This window comes from Lithobates pipiens, unplaced genomic scaffold (genome assembly GCF_037356315.1).
Source record: "Lithobates pipiens isolate NorthernLeopardFrog02 unplaced genomic scaffold, aLitPip1_a1.2 Scaffold_28, whole genome shotgun sequence".
Classification (NCBI taxonomy): domain Eukaryota; kingdom Metazoa; phylum Chordata; class Amphibia; order Anura; family Ranidae; genus Lithobates; species Lithobates pipiens.
In genome coordinates this window covers 166,382,713-166,408,038 of record NW_027507789.1, presented here as the reverse complement: position 1 = coordinate 166,408,038, position 25,326 = coordinate 166,382,713, and the positions used below count along the sequence as shown (strand labels likewise).

The following is a 25,326-nucleotide window of genomic DNA, read 5'->3' as shown; positions in this document are numbered from 1 at the left end:
CGGTGCAGGAAGGGCTCAGCTCTGCCCCCTCCCTCCTGTCAGTCATCTGGGACACGTGACAGGTCCCAGATGACTGCGCGGCCAATCACGGCGTGCAGCATGGGTGTGAACACCTATGTGATCCGATTCTGGTGCAGACCAAAAAAGGGTCCTGCATGACCTTGGTCCAAATGCGATGCAAATTCAGCCATACTATCTGTATGGCAGAAATCGCATAGCACAGACTTTACATGTGATTTGCACTGCAGTGTGGTGTGGTGTGAATCACATGTGAGGTTGCACAGCACACTGGTGTGAACCAAGAATAAAAAAGGCCCTATAACTGTAGTGGCCCCAGGGCTATGGCCGGCACTACAGGTGACAGGACATCTTAATGCTGCTGTGTGCAGGCAACATTAAGAGCCCTGTTACTCTCACTTCTCACCTAACCTAACCTAACCCTGTTCTGCCTGGCCAATGAGGAGCGTCCACGCAAGTCACTTTTCCCATCCACCACATGAGGATCTCAATCTGTGAAGGCCTGCTGCGCAGTTCAAGGGCATCGGTGGAGCCTCATGTCTAGGTTTTGCCTAAGGCCTCACAAAGCCTAGAGCCACCTCTGGAATCAGTGGTACATCAAGAATACTTAAAGTAGTGGTGAGATGCCTCTTCCAGGCCAGAAAAATTATAGCACAAAGGTCGCAAGCTAGGATACCCCCCCTGTAGAAGAATGGATTAGTACAGTAACAGAAATGGTTTGGAGGGAAAAAGTAGTATATACACAGAGAGGGAATTATAAGGAATTTGAAAGAATGTGGAAACCATGGATGGAGACACTGGGCTACCCTATATGATATGCGAGGTATAAAATAGGCATAGAAGCGGGAAACTCTAAGCCCCTGTACACGCGGTCGGAGATTTCCACAACCAAATCCGTCGGATTTTGCCCGTCGGATTTTGTCCGTCGGATCTTGTCCGAAACTGTTGCATTCACACGGTCGGACAAAGTTGGTGAAAAAATCAGATCTTTCAGAACGTGATGACGTAATTTCGTTACGATGGGACTACATTCAGGCTAGTAGCCAATAGCTTTGATGTAGGAATTTGATCTGAGCATGCGTGGCACTTGGTCCGATCAAAATTCTCTACACATGATCGGAGTATGTCCGACCGGCCCAGTTGGTCTGGAAATATTTCCAACATGTTGGAAAATTGGGTCCGACGGATATTCCGACGGAATCAGTCCGATGCATACCACACACAGTCGGATTATCCGACGACACGGTCCGATAGGACACATTCCGACGGATTCTCCGACCGTGTGTACAAGGGCTTAGATTAAACAAATGCTGCTCTAATACACAATATAGGAAAAAAGAATGGGAAGGGGCGAGAAGAAACCTGGATAAAGGAAATGGGTAATAAAGAGGATAATTTAAATAGCATAAGAAAAAGTTTGTCACAAAAAATGTTTATATAACATGTTAGAAATATAATTTTGTCTCTTTTATAGCTACACTTTTTGTAAAGAATGTAAAAACCAAATAAAGAATATTTAAAAATAAAATAGCATTATGGAAAATCAGTAAAAAAAATATATATATATTTATCTGTTCACATACAATATATAATTGTGTAACATTTTCCTTTCTTTAGAATGGTAAATCTGAGCTGTATGGATCTTTGGCCTTTGCAGTAAGTTAAAGTAACAATAAATCTTTTTTTTATATATAAAATAATAAATGTGTCATACTTACCTGTATCATTGCACAGAGCAGCCCCTATCCTCCTCTTCTTGTTCACACCCTGTTCAATCTGTGTTTTTATAGAGACCATTTCTGAACGTATATAAATGGATGTAAAGTAATGCTTTTTCAATAGCCACGTTTAAAGAAAGTAGAATTCTGTGTGTCCAGTATACTGTTAGACTTGATAATTGCTTGGGCAGCACAGTGGCTAGGCGGTTAGCACTTCTGCCTAGCAGCACTAGGATCACCTGTTTGACTCCCAACCATGACACCACCTGTCTGGAGTTTGCATGTTTTCCCTGTTCCTGTGTGGGTTTCCTCCCTCATTCTAAAGGTTTGCTGGTAAGTTGTAAGTTGGTAAGGTTTCTGTCTAAATTGGTCCTAGTATATGTATCAATGTGAGTTAGAGACCTTTGTTTGTAAGCTCCTTGAGTGCAGGGACTGATGTGAATGTGCAATATATACAGTATCTCACAAAAGTGAGTACACCCCTCACATTTTTGTAAATATTTTATTATATCTCTTCATGTGACAACATTGAAGAAATTATACTATACTAAGAATTATACTAGTGCGTGTACAGCTTGTATAACAGTGTCAATTTGCTGTCCCCTCAAAATAACTCAACACACAGCCATTAATGTCTAAACCGCAGGCAACAAAATTGAGTACACCCCTAAGTGAAAATGTCAAAATTGGGCCCAAAGTGTATATTGTTTGTGTGGCCACCATTATTTTCCAACACTGCCTTAACCCTCTTGAGCATGGAGTTCACCAGAGCTTCATAGGTTGCCTCTTCCTCTTCTACTCCTCCATGACGACATCATGGAGCTGGTGGATGTTGGAGACCTTGCACTTGCCCTATCTTACGTTTGAGGATGCCCCAGAGATGCTCAATAGGGTTTAGGTCTGGAGACATGCTTGGCCAGTCCATCACCTTTACCCTCAGCTTCTTTAGCAAGGCAGTGGTCGACTTGGAGGCGTGTTTGGGGTCGGTATCATGTTGGAATACTGTCCTGTGGCCCAGTCTCTGAAGGGAGGGGATCATACCCTGCTTCAGTATGGCCCAGTACATGTTGGCATTCATGGTTCCCTCAATGAACTGTAGCTCCCCAGTGCTGGCAGCACTCATGCAGCCCCAGACCATGACACTCCCACCACCATGCTTGGCTGTAGACAAGACATACTTGTTTTTGTACTCCTCACCTGGTTGCCACCACACATGTTTGACACCATCTGAACCAAATAAGCTTATCTTGGTGTTATCAGACCACAGGACATGGTTCCAGTAATCCATGTCCTTAGTCTGTTTGTCTTCAGCAAACTTTTTGCGGGCTTTCATGTACATCATCTTTAGAAGAGGCTTCCTTCTGGGAAGACAGCCATGCAGACCAATTTGATGTAGTGTGTGGTGTATTGTCTGAGCACTGGCAGGCTGACCCCCCAACCCTTCAATCTCTACAGCAATGCTGGCAGCACTCATATGTCTATTTCCCAGAGACAACCATTGGATAAGACGTTGAGCACAAGCACTCAACTTCTTTGATCGACCATGGCGAGGCCTGTTCTGAGTGGAACCTGTCCTGTTAAACCGCTGTATGGTCTTGGCCACCATGCTGCAGCTCAGTTTCAGTGTCTTGGAAATCTTATAGCCTAGGCCATCTTTATGTACAACAACAATTCTTTTTTTTTTCAGTTCCTCAGAGAGTCCTTTGTCATGAGGTGCCATGTTGAACATCTAGTGACCAGTATGAGAGAGTGAGAGTGATAACACCAAATTTATCACACCTGCTCCCCATTCACACCTGAGACCTTGTAACACTAACAAGTCACATGATAGCAGGGAGGGAAAATTGTAAATTGGGTCCATCTTGGACATTTTCCTTAAGGGGTGTACTCACTTTTGTTGCCAGTGGTTTAGACATTAATGGCTTTGTTGAGTTATTTTGAGGGGACAGCATATTTACATTGTTATATAAGCTGTACATTTACATTGTAGCAAGTGTCATTTCTTTAGTGTTGTCCCATGAAAAGATATAATAAAATATTTACAAAAATGTGAGGTGTGTACTCACTTTTGTTAGATACTGTATACATTATATTACCAAAAATATTGCGACGCCTGCCTTTCCACACATATGAACTTTAATGCCATCCCAGTCTTAGTCCATAGGGTTCAAAATTGTATTGGCTGCATAAATTAGCGGTGCTATATAAGTACCTGTAATAAAAATGTAAACATCTATGAACAGCATTAGACAGTATTAGAACTTTTTAGGACATATATAGGATGTATTTTTGTTTTTCTCTACAAGCCAGTGAGCAGCACTTTGTTTGTGACTTTCCTAACAGGGTCGTCCTGGAAATCCTGGCCCCCCTGGACCCCCTGGTCCTCCTGGCCCTCCAGGAGTCGTATACCTAAATGTAAGTGCTATTCTAGTAATTACTATTTTCAGTGCAAATTTGCTTGCACATATGTAAAGCATTGTTCAGTTGTGCATTACAGATCATTATGGACATTGACACTTACTCCATCGGTCTTTATTTCTCTGCAGAGAGTGTTCCCCGTCCCTCCTCGCCCACACTGCAAGCAGACGGTAAGGTGGAACTCCAGGCACTTGGATAGAGGTGACATGTTTGTATCTAGGTAACATACTGGCACAGCTCTGTAAAATAGCAGTGCCATTTTACAGAGATGATCCGGGGGCTGAGCAGAATGGGTTCAGTTTCATTGACTTGGATTGGGCCGTTTTTATCCTCAGTGGGCCATAGATATCTAAAAATCTATAGTGTTCCTAAAAGAGTAAATTTGGTATATTCAGTGATCGAGTACAAAGAGCCCAACTACTTTTTCTAGACTGGATATTTATATCCCTAAGGGATCCTCACAGGACAGAGATTTGAGCTCTGAATATAGCATTAAAGGGTCTGTAAATCCATACAAGATATTTCAGTTTTAGGTAGATACTGATTAGCCGAATTATTAACCAACTGCCTATATGTTTTTAGATCTCTCATAAAACCTACCTCTTGAGAGAGTCATGCTGGTTTCAGTCATTTTGCTACAGGATGTTTTCATACGGACAGCGCTATCACCAATTCTCCAAAAAATCACATAGCATGTACATAACAATAAATACAAAAGTACTCAAGTACCAATAATACAAAAAATAAAGAGTGTAGAAAGAACTATACAAAAAATGTTCTTTGCTTCTTTATATGATAAAAGTAAAAATCAAAACAGTTCATAAATAAAAAAAAGTCCTATGCTTATTTATGTTAAGAAACAATCCATATATTGTGCCAATATTTTTATATATTTAAAGTGTCCTGTGCAAACCAGTAATCTTCAAACTTCCACCACTATGATGAAACTTTAAACTAAATATAAAAACTCGCATTGATGGTGTGACAAAAAAGAGTAAAATCAGTAAAGTGAAAAAATTGCAGCTGCTATACACAAAGTGCTAATCACTTGAAAACCATAAAACATATAAATACAGCGCTTGAAAACATAATAAATAAAAGTGAAAAAATATATGTGAAAAAATATATGAGATGAACCAACACAAAGTCCAAAACAAATGACTGAAGGTGCTCCAATCCAAAGTGAATGAATGAAAACTTCAGGTGCGCAATACCCCTTAAGAGTCCCCACTCACCAGATCCACGTGATCCCCAGCTTTTCAGTCTGGAGGGTCAGTTAAGGCTTGGTATGGTCTTTGACGCTGTTTCTAGGAATACCGACGCACGCCACCAACGGCGGTTTCATACAATCTTTTCCATGCTTAATGCTTGTTTCAATCCCTCTTTTTGTAAGTACCCATCTTTTTGTTTAAATAAATAAATTTTTGATGGTACTTCACTATTAGTTCCTTTTTTTCTTCTGGGTACATGTCTATCTGGCTCTAACTCTTCATTGAGGAACCCTGGATCTGCCGACTTGGCTTTCCACACACCATCCTAAAGCCATCCATACCAAGCCTTAACTGACCCTCCAGACTGAAAAGCTGGGGGTCACGTGGATCTGGTGAGTGAGGACTCTTAAGGGGGTATTGCGCACCTGAAGTTTTAATATATTCACTTTGGATTGGAGCACCTTCAGTCATTTGTTTTGGACTTTGTGTTGGTTCATCTCATATATTTTTTCACTTTCATTTAGTATGTTTGCAAGCGCTATATTTATATGTTTTATGATGAAAATGGGTCTCACCTCCAATTAAGAAAATTACTCAGCCCCTGGAGGACGTCAGTCAACTAAATGCATAGGAGAGAGCTTTGATATGACATCACCACACACGCCAGGTCCAAGCTCGCTGTCAAAGGATGCGGCCGGAGACAGGCTGGTAAACAAGAGTGTACGCTTTATCAGGTACATACTGTTTAAATGGATGGAGTTGATTTTTATTCAATAAAAGTTTTAATGGTTTTACGCTATGAGTACCCTTCTTCCTCTCTAAATAAACCGGGTTGGATGGCTGGGCAACCGCTGTACAATCATCGCTTAGGACGAATCACCTGCACCTCTTGGAGATCGACATTTGCACGCATATGCGCATCTTCTGGTTTTGATACTACCAGCCATTACTCCTGGTGAGTTATTTAGCAGATATTGGTGGTGGTTTGTACATTGAAGGTGAAGCATGTTTCTTTGGAGATGAGACCCATTTCCATCATAATGGTGGAAGTTTTGAAGATTACTGGCTTTCACAGGACAATTGGAGCAATATATGGATTGTTTCTTGGTATAAATATGCACAGGACACTTTATATATGAACTGTTTTTTATTTTTACATTTATATAAGCACAGGAGATATTTTGTATAGTTCTTTTTAAGAACTTTATTTTTGTATTATTAGCACATGAGCACTTTTGTATTTTTTTGTTATGTACACACTATTTTATGTATACTCAATCCATTTGGCCTAGCTTCTAAAATAAGCTGAAGTTTCTGCTACCATGTTAGAGAGTAGTGCCCCGTGTGAGGATCGAACTCACAACCTTCAGATTATGAGCCTAACGCGCTACCTGCTGCGCTAACGAGGCCAATTGGCTAAGTTTCTCCTACCATGTTGACTTTTGGCATCAATAGGAACCCTCAGGTCAGATGAGAAGAGGAGCATAAGAAAGAGGGATAAATGAGGGTGCTCTGGTGACGATGGATATCCAGTTCTTTGTAGCATTGGAGAGATGGCACTTAGGGCAGCACTTGTATGAAAAGAAGCCACTCTGGAGGATCATAGAAGTGAGAGAGAACGGAGCCTCTAAGTGGAGTATTAAAAAGATTTATTCACAAGCACAAGGGGATTAAAAACGCTTACAAGAAATGAGCATGCGCTAGTATGTTCTCAAGCAGATCGCTGTGTCCTTCGTCCTTCTGGGGAGGAATATAGGGAGGCGAGCCGTCCTGCAGCTGTGTGCATTCCTGGAGCAAACAGGTCCTCGGCTACACATTCCCGGTTCCAGAGCCGCCCAATCAGCAGGTCCATATTCCTCCCATTTTTCTCTTACCCAATCAGGATGTCCATACTCCTCCCCATTCTCTTCCTCCTCACCGATTATAGGCCCACTGGGCTAAAATGGGCATAGATCTGATAAAGGAGCAGCAGATGCTCTGAAATACGTTACCACCCATCGCCCTCACCTGATGCCACATTGGGCGTGTTCGTTCCAGCTTGGTTCTGGAACCCGGGTCACCTCACTGCATCTTCGCTTCCTCGTTCCACATCACCAGGGATTCGGACAGCTGCAGGACGGTTCTCTCTTCCCTATATTCCTCCCCAGATGGACAAAGGACACAGCAATCAGCTTGAGGATATACTGTACTAATACATGCTCATTTCTTCTAATATCTTGGAAGTGTTTTTAATCCCCTTGTGCTTGTGAATAAATATTTTTAATACTGCACTTAGAGATGTCTTTCTCTTTCCTTTCTGAGAAGAGGAGCATGCATCTGGATTTGGCGCTGGCTTATACGGGACGCAGTAGTTATAAGGCAAGATTTTCTAATCTTTCCAATAACTCAGGGTTAGCCTGCATTGTGTCATAGACATTAGAACGTCACATGATCCTACAAAAACAAGCGGGATTCCGCTCTTTTTTTTTTTTTTCTTACCTGTGTCACAGGTGGGCGACTGCTACCTTTGCTTAGCATCCACGTCCAGCGTTTTTTTGACCCCCGGCGCGACGATTCTTTTCCTCGGAATGACTTTTAAAAAAGTGCTCTGGCATTTTCCATTTTAAGTGTGGGCGTCTGAAGCCCACAGGCATTTACTTCCTGTATATCGATGACGCTCGGCTCCCAGCATGCTCCGCTCCATCTTGCGCATGCTCAGTGATAGCAGTGGTAATGGCAGATACAGCTGCCTGCCCACTTTAAAAATGGCAAATTCGGACACGCCCTCGTCACGTGACCGGCGTCCTAACGAAATCTCGCGAGATTTAGCAATTTCATTGTCCCCCCATGGATTCTTGGGAAATAGCTTAGAAATTTCCCAGGGACCATTGCGAGGACGATAACCACGCCTACTCCCACGGGAGGACAACCCGGAAGTCAGCAGAAACATCTGAAATAAAAGGTAAGTAAAGAATAATTTTTTTTTTCGGGGTTCATTTAGGTAAGTATTCAATCTGGTGATTTTAATAATATGAAGTTTCATTTTTAGGTACCAAACCGCTTTAATGTGAACCCATTAATAAAAAAAAAAATACCTTGTTACAACAACCCTTGTTGTGAATTTTCATGAGTTGCCATTTAATTTTAATGACTTTGATCAAATAAGAACTGTATTGACTATTTATGCCTGGACAGTAATTGTTCTTTCACACCCTAGCATAGGCACTTATTTTATAAACTATACATAAAGGAAGTAGCTTTGGGTTCCAACTTTTATTCTTTTTCCTCAAAACAGGTCCCTGAAGGAGAACACAAAGATACAGGTAAAGTCTCACCAAACCCAGTTTTGCACTTTATTTGAATTCTCTAGATGCAAAAGCCAATGCCTAGAGATGTTCCTCACATCAAAATGGCGCTTGGAACCCACTGGGGCAGACATTTCTGTGATTAAAATCATCCTACTCATTAAAATAATTCTGACACTTTTCTCCATGCTTTTTCCAGAGAACCCTTTGTACCAGCTCTATCCCAGAAAAGGAATTTGCATTCTAAACACAGTCACACACAAATTCACATTTCCCACAGCATAGTTTGGCCATGTATGCATTAATCTTTATTGAGCACAAGGTGGTCCTGGCCACTACCAGGTGGTGGTGCTTGTAGACCTGCTTTTTATTGAGCTGCATGTACAATCTGTCTCTGGAGAGTAGATTTCATAGAGCACACAGTGGGGTGGATTTACTAAAGGCAAAGAGACTGTGCACTTGTGCAACTAAACCTATGTGTGTTCTCAGGCTTCTTAGAAAAGCTAAAACATTAGAGTGGCATCAAAAGGCTGCTAGGACAAGTACAATTAAAGCAAAAACTATACTCTCAAAATAAAGCAAACTTTACCCTTGTATGGGCTGCCTGCACTTTAACTGCTCATTAAGTCTAGGTGTGGTAGAATCAAGAGTAAAGTTGGCTATACACATAGATTTCTCTTTTTTTATTCAGGATTTTTTTGAGCAGATTTTTTCATTAAGCGCAGATGGTCAAATCTACAACTACAGCCTTACTGATGTCAAAATACTCTAAATACAGCTGCATCTGACTGAATTCAGGTGACAATTTTCCACCCTGTTCCTTAAATTTTCCAGTTGGAAGATGATGGGTGGAAGAGTGATGACAGGACCACTCACTAATCAAATTTTGGCCGGTTCATCAGGAGCCTGCTAAAACTAAAGCTGGCCATACACCTATAGATTATCTGCAGATTTTCTATGGTTAGATGGAAAAAGTGTAACAGATTTCTCCATGTATGCTAAACTGTGTGGATGGAGGAATCTCCCATTGGGCTAAGCTTCAGTATCTTGCTAGTCGGCCCCGCTGGCTCTCAACCTAAACAATCCCTGCACCCAATCAGAATGTTCAGGTATTGTGAGAGCCAGCGGGGCCGACTAGCAAGATATGGTAGCTTGGGCCAGTGGGAGATTCTTCCATCTACACAGTTCAGCATAGATGGAGGAATCTGTTCCACTTTTTCCATCTGACCATAGAAAATCTGCGATAATCTATAGGTGTATGGCCAGTCTAACACAGTGTAAGGCCAGCTTTATACCTACCTTACTCCCTGCTATGGCAAGCTCTTCTTTAAGGCTTTCTGGGCCATGGTCACACGCCAGCCTCCTCTGCATACAATGCATTGTTTATAGCCCTAGACTGTACATGATGACACTGAGGAACCACCCTTAACTCAGAGTGCTCAGGGAGAGAGGAGGACAGCACCGGAGCTAGCTGAAGCATTGTGTAAGGTAAGTAACCAAGCCTTTCATCTCCCCCTAGACCTAATGAGCATTTAACTTTTGCAGTTTACGGGGACTCCACTGCAAGGGTATATTGTGCCCAATTCCCAGAGTTCATTTTTAAGTGTTATACAAAAATCAATTCACAATTATCTTTTGCCGTTCTTCCAACAGTTCTAGAAATGGGCATTTTTTTAAGTTGATGGTTGTCTTTGCTCATAATGTTGCTGCCTTTACAATGGATATGTGTATACCCACAAATTAATGCTCTTTGTGTGTCCACCAGGCTCTACTCCAGCTGAGAAGAATCATCAGAAGGTAGTATACTATTCTGCTAAATGTTTGGTTATGAGTCATTAATCCTTAAAGGGGAGGTTCGCCCAAAAAGAAAAAAAAAATGAAAAACCAGCAGCTACACATACTGCAGCTGGCTTTTAATAATAGGACACTTACCTGTCCTGGAGTCCAGCGATGTCGGCACCGCAGCTGATATTTCCATCAGCTGTTGAGTGCTGCCACCGCCATTGTGGGTAAGGGTACCTGGTAGTGTAGCCTTTCGGCTTCACGCCAGAAACCCTACTGCCCATGCGCTAGGCCCACTCCTACTGGCCCGGCAGCAGGGGAAGAAGGAGGAGGGAGCCCGAGTTGTGACATCAATGGCCGAAGGGGGAAAGGATACCTGTCAAAGAAAGGTATCCTGTCCCCCCTCCCCCCCAAAAGGTGCCAATTGTGACACTGGAGGTGGGGAGGAATGAGATGAGCAGAAGTTCCACTTTTGGATGGAACTCCGCTTTAAGTCTTTTCTTAAGTCTGTTTTTTTATTTTGTTCAACCCAATGGTCTGAACAAAAAAAGACTTCCAGATCACCGTAGTAACACAAGTCTCCCCATTTGAGCTATTGTGCTCTAACAATGGCTGCAACTGCTAATTGGATCTGGTTTTTCAACATGCTCATTCAACAAAACCCGTCGTGAGAATGGCTTCTGTCGGACGAGGAGCTTTACACACGAACTGAACATCAGCTGGTTCCTGCTGAACTGACAATATTTGGCTGATTTTCATCCAGTGTGTACCCAGCATTAAACTTCTCTTTTGTTTTGATGCAGCAATGCTTTTTGGCTTTGTTCAAATCCAACATCTGTGCTCTATCAGCCCCCATTAGACTGCACTCCTTTTTCTTTGCTGGGAAACAGGAGGCCCATTAGGATCAGAAATTGAACAGTATAAAGCAACCCAACATTGCACCCCACATCCCTCAACCTATCATCACAACAAGCTATAACTGCAAAGCATTGTTCCTGTGACTGCTAGTCTCACAAGATTTGGAGTGAGATTTGGTCATATCAATACTGTTCTCCTTGCTGGAGAGAAAGCTATACCTATAGACCTACATTGCAAGGAACAACCCTACTTTATCTTCATCCATTGTGTAGATCTGTGCTCTCAACACCTTCTCTGATACTTGATCTTTAGCCCACCAGTGTCAGGTGTGTGTATGGAGATCGAGATGCTAAGAGGGCTTCCCTTGCGGCTAGGTGCAGGGTGCTCCTGAAGTTGGGAACAGGAATCGCGGTGCCCGAAGAAGCACGGGTGGCCGGGTGCTTGCTTGTAGTTCGATGAGCTGTGGGATGGATGGAGCAGGCGGAGCTGAACTTGCTGTGTTCGGATGAACAGAGAAACCAAGAGCCAGGCCAGAAGTCATGAACAGATAGATCAGTCCAAAGAATACATAAGGGAGAGCCAAGGTCAAACACAGGCAGGGTCAGGATACAAGCCGGAAGATCAGGAAGCAGAAGCAGAGTCCAGGAACAGGCCATGGGTCAGACTAGGAGATCAGGAAGCAAGGTCGAAGGCAAGCCGGGTCACAACGGGTATCTCAGATCAGGAAGCAAGGTCAAGGTACACAAGGCAGCTGAGGTCCTGTAGTTGCAGGCTGGCTTAAATAAGGCCACTGGCACCAGCGTTAGTCACACGCAGTATTGCGCATACGTGTGCTACGATACGAACCAGCATGCGCCAACGAGTGCTGATGCACACCAGTATGCACCGATGCGCACCAGTATGCGCTGATGCGCGGCGCGCGGTTGTGCAGGTCTGGGGACTCTCTGTGGGCATCCATGAGTGTCTGTGACAGTAACGTGACCGCCATGTCCTTGACAACCTGTCATGGAAATGTCATTTACGAGGGGGACATCTATGACATTAGGAAGTGTAGCACCCTCCTGGTAGGTGCTAGAAGAGTATAGTTTTTGGGTCTTTCTGTTTACCAGGAAGATTTCCAGGCAAATTGAGATGCTCTCTGCCTACCAGGGAGCAAGGGTCCATTGAGAGTCTGCTCACGGTGTTCAGGTGCTTCTCATGTTGTCTGAATGTTTCACACTGGTCCAATAGGGGGCATATTGGACAGTGGGAGGAAACCTGACAAATGAGGGCACAGCCATTATTACAGTGCTGGCTATTGGCAGAGAAAAGGGCCTCGTGCATGCTGGGTGACTGTATAAATGCCAAGGGCACTTGTGCTCAGGAGTTTCGGCTGGAGAGCGGGGTCCCAGAGGGAAAGTTAGGATGCCATGAGGCCTTGGGTGTCTCTGACCCGAGGGCCTGAATCTGAGAATAGCTGCAACCCAGATGTCCTGCGGAGCTGACTGGATCGGAGACAAGATAGAAAGGATCTGCTTTGGCCAATAGCGAGTACAGATCTGTATCTTGGGGCCTGTCCTGTGAGGGCCATGCCTTCAGCTATTAGAGTCAGAAGACGGGTGTCAGTGAAAAGGGATGCTAGTGAGTGTCCTAAAGAGAAACAGTTTCATCAAGTCTGCTGCCGGAGCAAGCAAAAGACTTATGCTCATAATGTTGTATGATATAACAGCCAGTTCATTACCACATCTAACCTGTGAGGCAGAGTGAGAGTGGTCCTCAATTTTAATTAGTTCCAGTTGGAGTATCCCACTCTTCCCTTCTCATGTCCAAGTTCCAACAATAAATACCAAAAAAAAACAAAAAACCCTGGGATTGATTATTGGAAATGAGGGGATGAGTGTATGGGCGGTTGTGTGAAACCCCTTAGCAACTGGCTGCAAGATAAGAAGGGGAAAATCCCAGGAAAGTCTACACATAACAATCCCTACAGAGGCAGTGCTACAGAAGCAAATCCCTGCCTCTACCAAGATGGCTGTCTCCCCCCTAAGAGATCCAAAGTACAGGCCAAGGCTTGGTTAGGACCAGCTGTAGGAAGCCTACAGGCAATACTTGTGACTAGTCCTTTGCCCTATGCTTTCCTTTTCTGAGCTCAATGTCCATATTTCAGGTGAGTCCTAGGGTTGGCACTTCATCCCTTTAAAACCAATCACATAATAATTACACAGGTTGTGTGGCTGATTAAGGTGGTAATTAAACTGACTTGGTGTATTATCTGAATTAAATTGGCCTCAGGACCTGTGTAATTCATATGTGTTCGGGTTTAAAGGGATGAGGTGGGTGTAGTGGGTCGTCTGACCCTTTTTCTCAACACTGCATTGGCTGCCTTCATTTTTAAGATTGTGACACAGATGACTTTCCCTGTTACAGGTTCACAGTTGGGTGTTTGAGACGAAAGATGAAATGTATCGGGCCTGGGACGAGGTGGTCGAGGGCAATTTGGTCTATGTCAAGCAAGGCGGGAGTGCCTTCTTTAGGACTTCTGTGGGATGGAGTAAGATTATAGTAGGTTCAAGTCACTCTGCAAATAAATAAATGGAAAATGTAATTATCTCTCTATTCATTAAATAGGCCTATGCATAAATCTGTTTATGTAGCATATATTAAACAAGTGTGTATTTACAGTAAATTAATCATATAAAGCCCAACTTGTAATATTACACAACGGGCTCCAGTCACTGAAGGGTGAAATTTGTTTTCAAAATCTTTTGTCCTTGTTTTTCGCATGCTATTTTTTTCAATTGCTTCTGATTGCAAACCTTCTAGCTCTCTAATGGCATCATATACAAATGTATATTTATGTAGCAGTATCCCCAGTGAGGGCTGCTAATAGACTCTACCCCACTGGTTGCCTCCAATTTGCAAATCCTCCATCACCTCTGACAACCTGGGTTCAGTCATCTTGCCAACTGTACTAATATAGAGAGACTCACACAATATTAACAAAACAGTTCAAGATTGATTATTGTATTAGTGAGAACACAAAAATAAGTATTTCAGCATGAAAAAGGCACACTTGTATGAACACTATGGCTATATTTATGAAAAAGGGCAATATAGTGGTTTAACCACTTGCCGGCCGCGCTATACCTGAAAGATGGCTGCAGCGCAGACTTAATTTGCCAGGAGGGCGCCCAAAAAAAATTGTCAAGTTTAGAGATGCGCCTATTCAACCCATGCAATTGGATGTACATTGCTTAACATTTTCTAAGATTTTGGCCGCGCAGTGAACAAACGCATTTGAATGAGCGCATGCACAGTGCTTACATTGGTCTCACGCAGTTCTAAACATACTTGCAGGCACAACAGGCTTGCTCTAAAAAAGTTACTTTCTCATTCTATTTTGGGCATATTTGTCACTTGGGCAGTTGTTACTACACTTTCTCACATCACCCCATAATATTAGCACCTCTATCTTCTGTTAATGTTAAATTGGAGACACCGCGTGCCACGTCCATAGTGGAGCACAGATTCCATTCACGTTCTGCCCCATGCAGCACCTGAAGCGAGAGTGGAAGAGGAGGAAAGCCAGATAATGATGGTGGCTGCGGCGAGTGGGTTTGCAGGGGGGGTAGTATCAGGTGGAGGGTGGTTAATTAGTGCTGGGGGGGAGAAGGGGGGTGAAGGGGATAGGAGAGCAGAGTGAGGGGGCAGTTTTAGATAAAAGGGTGTGGCGGGGGTGGAGAGGCAGGGGACAGGGAGGCAGAGGGGTGGGTGGGGGGGGCGGTCACATTAGGGGTTAATGACTCTGATCAGCGGGTTGTAATCTGCTGATCAGAGTTATAGAATTGTTCAGCAGAGTCTGCTGAACAATTTTGATATAAGCTTATGGTCATTGCCGTGACCATAAGCTTATAGGAGAGGGAGAAATGAGGTCCCTATGCTGTACTGACCTGGCCACATGCGGGCACTTCTGTACGTCCGTCCATCCAGCGTATGGACCTGGCAGTGAAAGTGTTAAAGATTGAAAACGTAGTGGTGCGAAACATCACCATGATTATATACAGTTCATCATATACATAGAGTACCACGCTCTTAAAGAGCTTGAAGAAATTTGAAAAGAAAACTTCTCCTGTAGCCTGATAAATTTTGGGAATCTTGGAGTATATCCCTTCTTCAGGGGCATAGAGAAGGCAAAAGTGGTTGGTATAGAGGTACTCTGAAACAAGAAAAACAAAGTAAATAGTTCAAAACATAAACGGGGCAAACATTGTGCCAACATGTGGCACATAACAGCCGTGAAAGCGCACATACAAGTATTGTGTCATAAAATCAAACATTTCATAAAGGGATAAGATAGAGCTGGGCAGACAAGAATATGAATTTCCCTGCTGAAAAATGACCAGATGGGTGAAGGGCCCTTTGCTTAGAAATGGCCAGTGAAAGGAAAAGGAGGGGACCTTCAGCCTAATCCTACAATCAGTATGCTGATTAAAGGGCATTATAATGGGGCCGAAATATACAAAAAACAAAAATCGAAAGGGGAAAAAGGAGCCCGATCGAATAATGAGAGAGATGCAACCAGTAACGAGTGCCTACCTTGATTATAAAGTGGGTACATGAGACCGAGCCAGCATACCATTCCCCACTTTATCATCGATGTAGGCACTCATTACACGTTGCATCTCTCTCATTATTCAGTGGAGCTCCTTTTTCCTTTTCATTTTTTGCATATTTCGGCTCCATTATAATGCCCTTTAATCAGCATACTGATTGTGGGATTAGGCTGAGGGTCCCTCCTTTCCCTTTCACTGGCTGGTTCTAAGCAAATAGCAGCCACTCTATTCACCCCCCCCCCCCCACTCTTATATATATATATATATATATATATATATATATATATATATATATATATATATATATATATACACTGTATATGCAGAGGGTTATCTCACATGTAGTTTATCCCTGAAGAAGGGATACACTCCAAGATTCGCAAAACACATCAGGCTACAAGAGAACAACTCCTACAGAGGCACCATCCCAAGAAAATGTATAAATTTATTTCCAAAAATTTTTTTTTATAGAACAGAATGGGACTCTAATTGTGTCTCGGGGGAGTATAAAAAAAACAAAAAAAAAACAGATTTATACAAAAGTAAACAGGTTTTTATTAAACTAAAAGACAAAGTTTAAAATACAAAGCGGTTTCAACCCTGAAACGCATAGGCCACTCTTTGTATAAACCTGTTGGGAACCAGCACATCCCTGATTTCAAAATTTTAATCACTAAAGACTGTAATGTATTTTAAACTCTGTTCTATAAAAAAACATTTTTTTAAATATCTTTAAGCGCATGGTACTCTATGTATATGATGTACTGTATACCATCATGGTGATGTTTCGCACCACTACGTTTTTAATCTTTAAACAATAATTTTTCTATGTTTTACTATATAGTGTCCATAAGAGTTTGCCCTTAAAGTCCTGCAGTACCGGGGGGTACCTTTCCTTTGGTTTCTTATATATAGAACCATAACAGAGCCCACCTATACTATATTTCAATCATGGATCTCCTTCTTTAAAGGAAAAATTGCTTTAATGTATATCCATCAGAACCCACTTACACATCAGGTACCCACCCCTATTTAGGGATTGTTCTTCCAGTTTGATGTAGATGTCCTCTTTCAAGTCTCTTCAGAACCTTCTATTTGCTGTAATTATCTCAATATTAGCTGATCTGTGTTTTCAACGATAGTAGGCAAGTGCATTCATTATTGCATTTAGTGATCTCAAAAGCTGCTTGTTTTAATATATACACTTCCCTTTCAAACAGACAGGCACTTTTCTGTCAGGTATTCATAATTTGTCATGTTCATTTTCATAAAATGTTTTATTATTATACACGATTTATATAGCGCCAACAGTTTGCTCATCGCTTTACACCCCTGGCTGCATTTTATACATCCATGTTCTTCTTTACCAACTACCCTTATCTTGTAGCTGGAAGAATCGGAGCCCATCTTTCCAGCAGATGATCCTTCTGTGCCAGAAGATCTAGTGGTGAGTACAAAGATTTGCAAATATTAAAATGTGTATAATCATGTAATGTAATGAGATGTTACTACATCATGAAACACATGCACACAAGCATTGGATAAAATATTACCAAGTTTACCATTCTCATTATGCAGATATTAAAGTAGTTGTAAAAGTTCAACTTTTTTACCTTCTATGCATGAAGATAAAAAAAACTTCTCTGTGCATGAGAGCCTTGGGTCTCCAGGAACTCTCCCTTCTCATTGGCTGAGAGAGCAGCAGGAGCCAATGGGAATAAAGAGGGGGCGGAACCAAGCCACAGCTCTGTGTGTGAATAGACATGTAGGGCCGCGGCTCAGGAGCAAGCCTGATTGGATGCCACCATAGCAAGCCGTTTGCTCTGGGGGCACTTGGCAGGAGGGAAGGGCCAGGAGCACCGGTGGGAGACCCGAGAAGAGGAGGATTGGGGCTGCTCTGTGCAAAACCACTGCACAGAACAGGTAAGTATGACATGTTTGCTGTTTTTTGCTTTATTGCCTTTAATGTCACTTTAAGCCATGCAAAGCAAAGCAACAAGTTCACTTACCTGCAGTGCTCACCCCCCAGTCCCCTGTTACTTCTAATTATCTTTTCTTCACTCTCCTACTGCTCTGTTCGGCACAGCTAAATACTGTGTGTTCAGGTATTGGGAATATATAGCCCTCTTTCTGCATCAATGTAGCACTGGGAGCTACAGTGACCAATAGGCATACAAGGTAGGCCAAGAAGGCAGAGAGCACAGATGTGCAGCCGTGCAATGCAGCCGGCAGAAGCCCTCCCTGGATCGGCACTGGCTCCATCCCCAGAACAGATTTCAGTGATGGTTGGGACTGAAGGCATGCTGTGTGTCCGGGTTTCAGGTGAAGGCAAACAATGGCATAAGTGTGAAAACCCAGACTGTCCAGGTCAATCCCATACAGGTGGCAACCCTACACTGTATACTCTATGTAGCTGAGGCTACACAAAATTAATACGGCACACCCAGCAAGAGCACCTGTCAGTGTATTAAACACTGTTTGGGTCAGCTTGGCCCAAACAAACTATTTAAAGTGGTTGTAAACCCTTACAAACCACTTTGACCTACAGGTAAGCCTAGATTAAGGCTTACCTGTAGGTCCGAGAAATATCTCCTAAACCTATATGGTTTAGGAGATAATTATCCGAAGACAGCGGCGCGCAGGCGCACTGGGCAGGCTGCAGATTGCGGCGATATGCGGCGTGCACATGCGCGGGAGTGACGTCATCGCGGCTCCGGCGAATCACAGCGCCGGAGCAGCGAGACCAGGAAGTCGCTCTGGGATACATGGAAGCGGCAAAGAGGAAGACGGAGGACCGCTTCGGGGGCTTTGTTCTCAGGTAAGTTATTCATAATGAGCTAGTATGCTATGCATACTAGCTCATTATCCCTTTGCCTTACAGGGTGTGTTTTTTATTTTTATTCCCTTTACTTCCTCTTTAACCACTTCCCACCCGGCCAATGCACATATACGGCCGGGTGGGAGCCGTCTACTCCTGATAGGACGTTCAGGAACGTCCTTCAGAAGTAGCGGGATCGCGCGCACGTGTGCCCGCGCAGCGGCGCGATCCCGATGTGCTCGTGTTACCCGGACACGGCACATCTCAGATCGGCAGGAGGGCTCTGTGATTGGCCCTCCTGATCACATGACGGCCGTGTCCAATCACGGCCGTCATGTGATGTAAACAAACAGCCGGTTGCTAGGCAATCGGCTCTCCTCTCCTCACACGGAAGTCATCGCTGAGGAGAGGAGAGCAGAACGCTGCAGCCGGCTGATGATCAGTAAGTATGAGCTGTTTTTTACAGCTTTTTACTCACTGATCATCAGTCTAGTGTCAACACACAACACACCACACAGTACAAACACAGTCCCCACATATGTCCCCAAGACACACATGTCCCCAAAACCTACATGTCCCCAAATAATAAAAACACATGTCCCTAATAATAAAAACATGTCCCCCACATATGTCCCACTAAAATCACATGCCCCAATGATTATCTGCACACATATGTACATGATCATTTGCGTACATATGTCCGTGATCACACAAACCAATTATTATACACTTAACGGAATTTTTTTTACCAAAAACATGTAGCAGAATACATTTTGGCTTAAATTTATGACAAAATTTGATTTTATTGGATTTCTTTTCAAATAGAAAATATAGTTTTTTTTCCAAATTTCCGCTTTTTTTGCGCTTATATCGCAAAAAATAAAAAACGGAGTCGTGAATAAATAACACCAAAATAAAGCTCTATTTGTGTGAACAAAATGATAACAATTTCATTTGGGTACAGTGTAGCATGACCGCGCAATTGTCATTGAAAGCGCTAGAGCGATGAAAGCTGAAAATTGGGCTGGGAAGGAAGGGGGTGAAAGTGCCCAGTATTGTAGTGGTTAAACTCACATAAATTCACATTAAATGAGGAGTTAGGCTTTAGGGAGGGGCCTGGGGAATTATGTTTATCATAGTTACCCTTGGGTGCTGGCAGATCTTCATTATTAGTTGTAAACTAGATTTGCACACTGTCGGCCCTAACAAAAGGCTGAAGATCTTAAGGGTTGGGTGGTATAATGCATTTTTAGACCTGCCGCAAATAAACAACTAAAAGGGTAAGAAAAGTTGTATTTTTTTATTATTTTTAGATATGCTGAATGGCAACAGATAACAAACATATAGGATGTATTTCCAAAACTCCTGAGCTCCATCTAGTGGCCAAAATGTTGGCTTTTGCTACTGTCTATAATAAAAACAACATTTGCTCAGAAGAATAGCCATAGCCTAAAAAAAAACTATCCTTTTTGCCAAATTCACACAGAATAAATTATGTTTTTTTTATAAATGGACACCATAGTGAGGGCTTCTCCAAATGTGACCACAAAGGTGGAAATACACTTTAGGACTCAACCCCAAGTTACTAGAAAGGCGAAGAATACATCTTCCCTCCAGTCAAGGACCTGACACTGGGTGTGGAATGTCTCCACAGCTGGTCACCTCTCATGTCTACCAATTGCTAGAGACCTTCCAACTATAAAATGGCACCAACTCTCATCCTCATGTCAAGTGGCATACCAGGACTTTGTGAACACTTAGACCCCTTTCACACACGGGCGTTTTTCAGGCGTTTTTCATGCGCTTTAGCGTTAAAAAAGCGCCTGAAAGAAGCCGCAACTGCAATCCCAATGTAAAAGCCCGAGTGCTTTCACACCGAGATTCTTTTCACACTGGGGCGTTTTTCAGGTGCTTTAGCGTTAAAAAAAACGCCTGAAAGAAGCTGCAACTGCAATCCCAATGTAAAAGCCCGAGTGCTTTCACACTGAGGCGTTGCGCTGGCAGGGCGTCAAAAAAAGTCCTGCAAGCAGCTTCTTTGCAGTGCTTTTGGAGCGGTGAATACAGCTCTCCTAAAGATGCCCTTCCCATTGAAATCAATGGGAAGTGCCTGTAAAACGCCTGAAAAACGCTATTGGCAGCAGCGTTTTGTGGGCACTTTTAACCCTTTATTTGGCCACTAGCAGGGCTTAAAAGCACCCCAATAACGCTCAAAAAACGCTGGTAAAACGCTGCTAGTTTAAGCTGCGTTTTACGAGCATTTTTCGGGCGCTGAAATTGTGAAAGGGCTCTTAAAGCACTTGGGCTTTCACATTGGGACTGCAGATGAGGCTTCTTTCAAGCGCTTTACAGACGCTTTTTTTAACGCTAAAGCGCCTGAAAAACGCCTGAAAAATGCCCCAGTGTGAAAGGGGTCTTATAGGAATGCTCCACCAGCACCATCAGTCATGCAGGAAAATAAAGAGTACCTGTCACTTCTATAAAGCCATAGCTTTATGCTCATATACTGGGGAGTTTAATGAATTTTTTAACTCATTAATACATTTTATGGCTGTGGAAATTAAAGATTAATTCCTCGATTAATTGATACATTTTTTTGATCAATTAAAATTCTTTTGATCAGTACTCGCCTCTCCCACGGCTTCCGGGTCTTCAGGGAGTTCCGTCGGAGATCCGGTGATGCCACGGACATCGGTGTCACTGGACTCCTCCCCCTCTCCCCAAGTTCCTCCGTTTGCTAACAAAGGGAAGGGGGGAGGAGTCTGGTGACATTGTAATTCTGATTGAACGTAACGCATACGAGGGAGGAGCTACGCATGAGTTTGAATTTAAAATGTATTTGTGCGAACTGTGAAGTTAAGTCATGGATTGTGGAAACAAACTAGTGTCGGGTGATTGTATATAGTGTATACCACATTTACCACTGACTAATACAGAGTTGCAATGCAAGGGGATCAGCTAAAAGTAGTTGGATCTGTATGTGCGTTATAATTAATCAAAATTAATTAATCAAAATTAGTCGATTAATCGATTAAAAAAAAAAAACATTAATCGAACACAAAAATTTTAATCAGTAACAGTCCTAATACATTTAATATTTTTTCTACTTATCCTTACATTGTATGCTTTGTCATTCATTCAGTCTTGATAAGGACAAACCTGTTTTTTTATATATATATATATATATATATATATATATCTATATATATATATATATATATATATATATATATATATACTCATATGCACCTGTAACTGTATTACAATTCAGTTCTGTTTTACCTTCAGCTTTATTTAAAGGACTTCAGATTTTTAGGGCCGGTTCACACTGCAGGCGAGGCGAGGCGACTCCGACTTGCCTCGCCGCGACCTGCAGCGGTCTCGGCGGCGACTTGCAAATGACTTCTGTATAGAAGTCAATGCAAGTCGCCCCGAGGTCACCCAAAAGTAGTACAGGAACCTTTTTTCTGAGTCGGAGCGACTCGAGTCGCTCCTCTCAGAACGGTTCCATTGTACAGAACGGGGGCGACTTGCGAGAGCGATGCGAGGCGAGTCGTGTCGCCTCGCATCGCCCGCTGTGTGAACCGGCTCTAAGTACCTTTTTTTTTTTTCTTTTTTTTTCTTTTTTTAACAGTAACACATCCTTAGCAATTTTACTAAAGTCATGTGATCTTTTGTATGTTTAATTGCATCTGTTAAAATATTTCTATTACTTTGTGACTTTTTCCTGTTGCCAGGATAGAGATGATAAAGAAATACTAGATGTTGTACCAGTGTTACCCAGCATCACCCCAAGGATCCCCTCGGTAAGATAACCTGCATTTGTACTTTTTTGATTCCTAATATCAAGAAAAGGCTTGATTTATACAATAGACATAGGGGGAATTTACCAAGACTGGAGCAGACAGCATCTGTAGCAGCTGTTCATAGTAACCAATCAGCTTCCAGCTTTAACTTGTTCAGTTAAGCTTTGAAAATGAATGATTGGTTCCCATTCTGATTCTGGCTGCTCCATTCTTAGTAGCTTCCCCAATAATTGCATAAAGGCATGGTAATAAGGTTCCAACCCTTTGTTGATTTAACTCCTTCCTGTCAAGCTCTGGCGTCCCTTTCAATGGGTTTTTATTGGCTGTCACAGTGGTCACATGATCGGGAGCCTGTCCTGTTGGCTCATGATCATGACTAGAGACTGAGAGCTGTCTGACAGATACCTTGGCCATCCATGGATTCATATGTGCACCATGTGAGCGATAAAGCCCACCCTCTTTGCCGCCGCAACATATATGTTACGTGGGCCACAAGAGGTTAAGAAATCCCAAAAAGTTTTTGCAAAAGCAAAGGTTTACTTTAACCACTTAGCGCAAATCGCCGTCATTGTACGTTTGTACTTTGACGCTAAATACCATTGTTATGGCAGCACCTAGCTGCCATAACTCCGATATTTTCAACAATGGAGACCGGCTGGCTTTCAGATAAAAGTGGTCTTAGTGGCGGATTCGCCACAAGATCACTTTTATCGAAGGAGGGAGAGGTCTACCCCTGTCGCTTTTCGGTCATTTACACCATTTACCGGAGCCATCGCAGTGGAGACTAACGCGTCATTCCCCCTGACAGTGAGGGAAAGATGGCTTTTGCTTGGCTCCATAACATTGAATGGCAGGAGCGACGTCAAACCCAAAAACAACGCCCCCCCCCCAACATTTGCCCAGACAAAATATGGACAGTCTTTGAGCCTCCGGAGGGAAGCAGATATATAATCCGCTGAAACAATGATGCCCCCATCGACCAGAGGAGATGATGCATGTATTACATTTCTAAACCCCCCGCCCTCCACCTCATCAGGAGAAGTAAGTTAACTTTATACTGTATTCACTTCACATTCACCCACCACCTCAGGGACTCAATCCTCCTGCTTATGTAGCTATGACAAGGACCACCTGCCAAGTTGCCTATGGGTTTAAACTGAAACTGTGTCTGTGGATGCCAGGCCTTAAGGGTTACTCACCACCAGTTGCCCAACCCAACCCAACCCCTACCACGCCCCTAATTCCACCCCTAAATAATCATAAATTATCGAATGAAATTAAACCTAAATGTTTTATGCAGAATTAAGTTACAAAACAAAATATTAACAACTTTATCAGTGCAGCCTTACCTGTACCTATCAATTCAGCCTCACCTGTACCCATCATTGCAGTGTGACCTGTGCCCATCATTGCAGCATGACCTGTGCCCAACATTGCAGCCTGACCAGTGCCCATCATTGCAGCGTAACCAGTGCCCATCATTGCAGCCTCACCTGTGTCTATCATTGCAGCGTGACCAGTGCCTGTCATTGCAGCTTCACTTGTGCCCATTATTGCAGTGTGACCAGTGCCCATCTTTGCAGCGTGACCTGTACCCATTATTGCAGCCTCACCTATGTCTATCATTGCAGCGTGACCATTGCCCATCATTGCAGACATTGTTCAATTAATTATGCATTTAAGTACTTCGATATAACATTTTGCAATACATAATACAATATGTTTGATAGGTCCCATTTGAATAAGCCCCGTTCTCTCCTTCATGCAAGCAAGTGTCCAAACCTTTCATTTTACAATCTGGGATACAAATACAGATAAGACTAACATCTCTCCTTGTGAGACACTCTTGAAAAATCATGCACTCAGATTCAACGTTAGAGAGAGAAGAGAAAAAAAAATATTTAAATGGCTTCTCTCATGTTCACAAAAATAGGAGTAAAAATATGATATTCATAGTTCTATATTCTTTTAACCCCAATATTTCTGAAAATACAAAGGTCATGAATTAACCTATGCAGTGTAATGCCTCACATTTGAACACAAACAGAAACTTCCGACACCAAAATGTGAAGATTTACCCTACTATAGGCCATGTGTACAGGCCTACAAATGTCACCGGGAAACTTCTCACATGGTATACAGGTGATAATCACAAGGTGCAATTGGGAAGGCTTATAATGCCTTCAAATAGCTTCCAATTAACATTTTACGTTTCATCTTTTAACTAAATCTTCAGCTCCGCCTGGTAGCACTTAACGTTCCTATGTCTGGAGATATGATTGGAATTCGTGGGGCTGACCTTCAGTGTCATCGCCAAGCCCAGGAGATGGCCCTCTATGGGACATACAGAGCCATCCTGGCTTCCTCCACTCAATCCCTGATCTCAATAGTGAAAAAGACACACAGAAGTCTTCCTATAGTGAATCTGAAGGTAAGTGTTGTTTGTTTATTTTTTATGCTAGATTTGAACATGCCAGTAATAAATCATAAACTTTACTTTTTGGGTTTTGTTTTGGATTTTTCAGGGTGAACGCATTTTTCGGAACTGGATCTCATTTTTTGATAGTAGATTAGCTCCTCACAAATTCGATGTTCCAATCTACTCTTTTAATGGAAGAAATATATTAACTGATCCTCTCTGGTGAGTGTAATCAGAATACCTTCAACACATTTCATTGTTTGTAAAAAGGCAATAAAATAAGAGATGAACAGAATCACTCAGCAAATATTGCAGCAGTGCTTAATTGAGTCCATCCATTTAAGTAGACCCTCAGATACAATAAAACTTTACAATAAAAATACAATAAAAAAAAAAAAAATATAT

General features: G+C 42.6%; 1 protein-coding gene across 2 annotated transcripts in view; it reads left to right on the top strand.

Annotated features, from left to right (window-relative positions):
* LOC143935749 (uncharacterized) overlaps window positions 1-25,326 on the top strand; it is a 111,681-nt gene that overhangs the window by 64,896 nt on the left and 21,459 nt on the right. For both annotated transcript variants that reach the window (XM_077459851.1, XM_077459850.1), the window contains 10 exons: window positions 1,636-1,674; window positions 4,080-4,151; window positions 4,283-4,324; window positions 8,640-8,667; window positions 10,415-10,446; window positions 13,696-13,830; window positions 17,269-17,328; window positions 22,434-22,502; window positions 24,739-24,933; window positions 25,028-25,143. In XM_077459851.1, coding sequence (XP_077315977.1) covers window positions 1,636-1,674; window positions 4,080-4,151; window positions 4,283-4,324; window positions 8,640-8,667; window positions 10,415-10,446; window positions 13,696-13,830; window positions 17,269-17,328; window positions 22,434-22,502; window positions 24,739-24,933; window positions 25,028-25,143 — 788 coding nt within the window. The remainder of the gene's footprint in view (window positions 1-1,635; window positions 1,675-4,079; window positions 4,152-4,282; window positions 4,325-8,639; window positions 8,668-10,414; window positions 10,447-13,695; window positions 13,831-17,268; window positions 17,329-22,433; window positions 22,503-24,738; window positions 24,934-25,027; window positions 25,144-25,326) is intronic.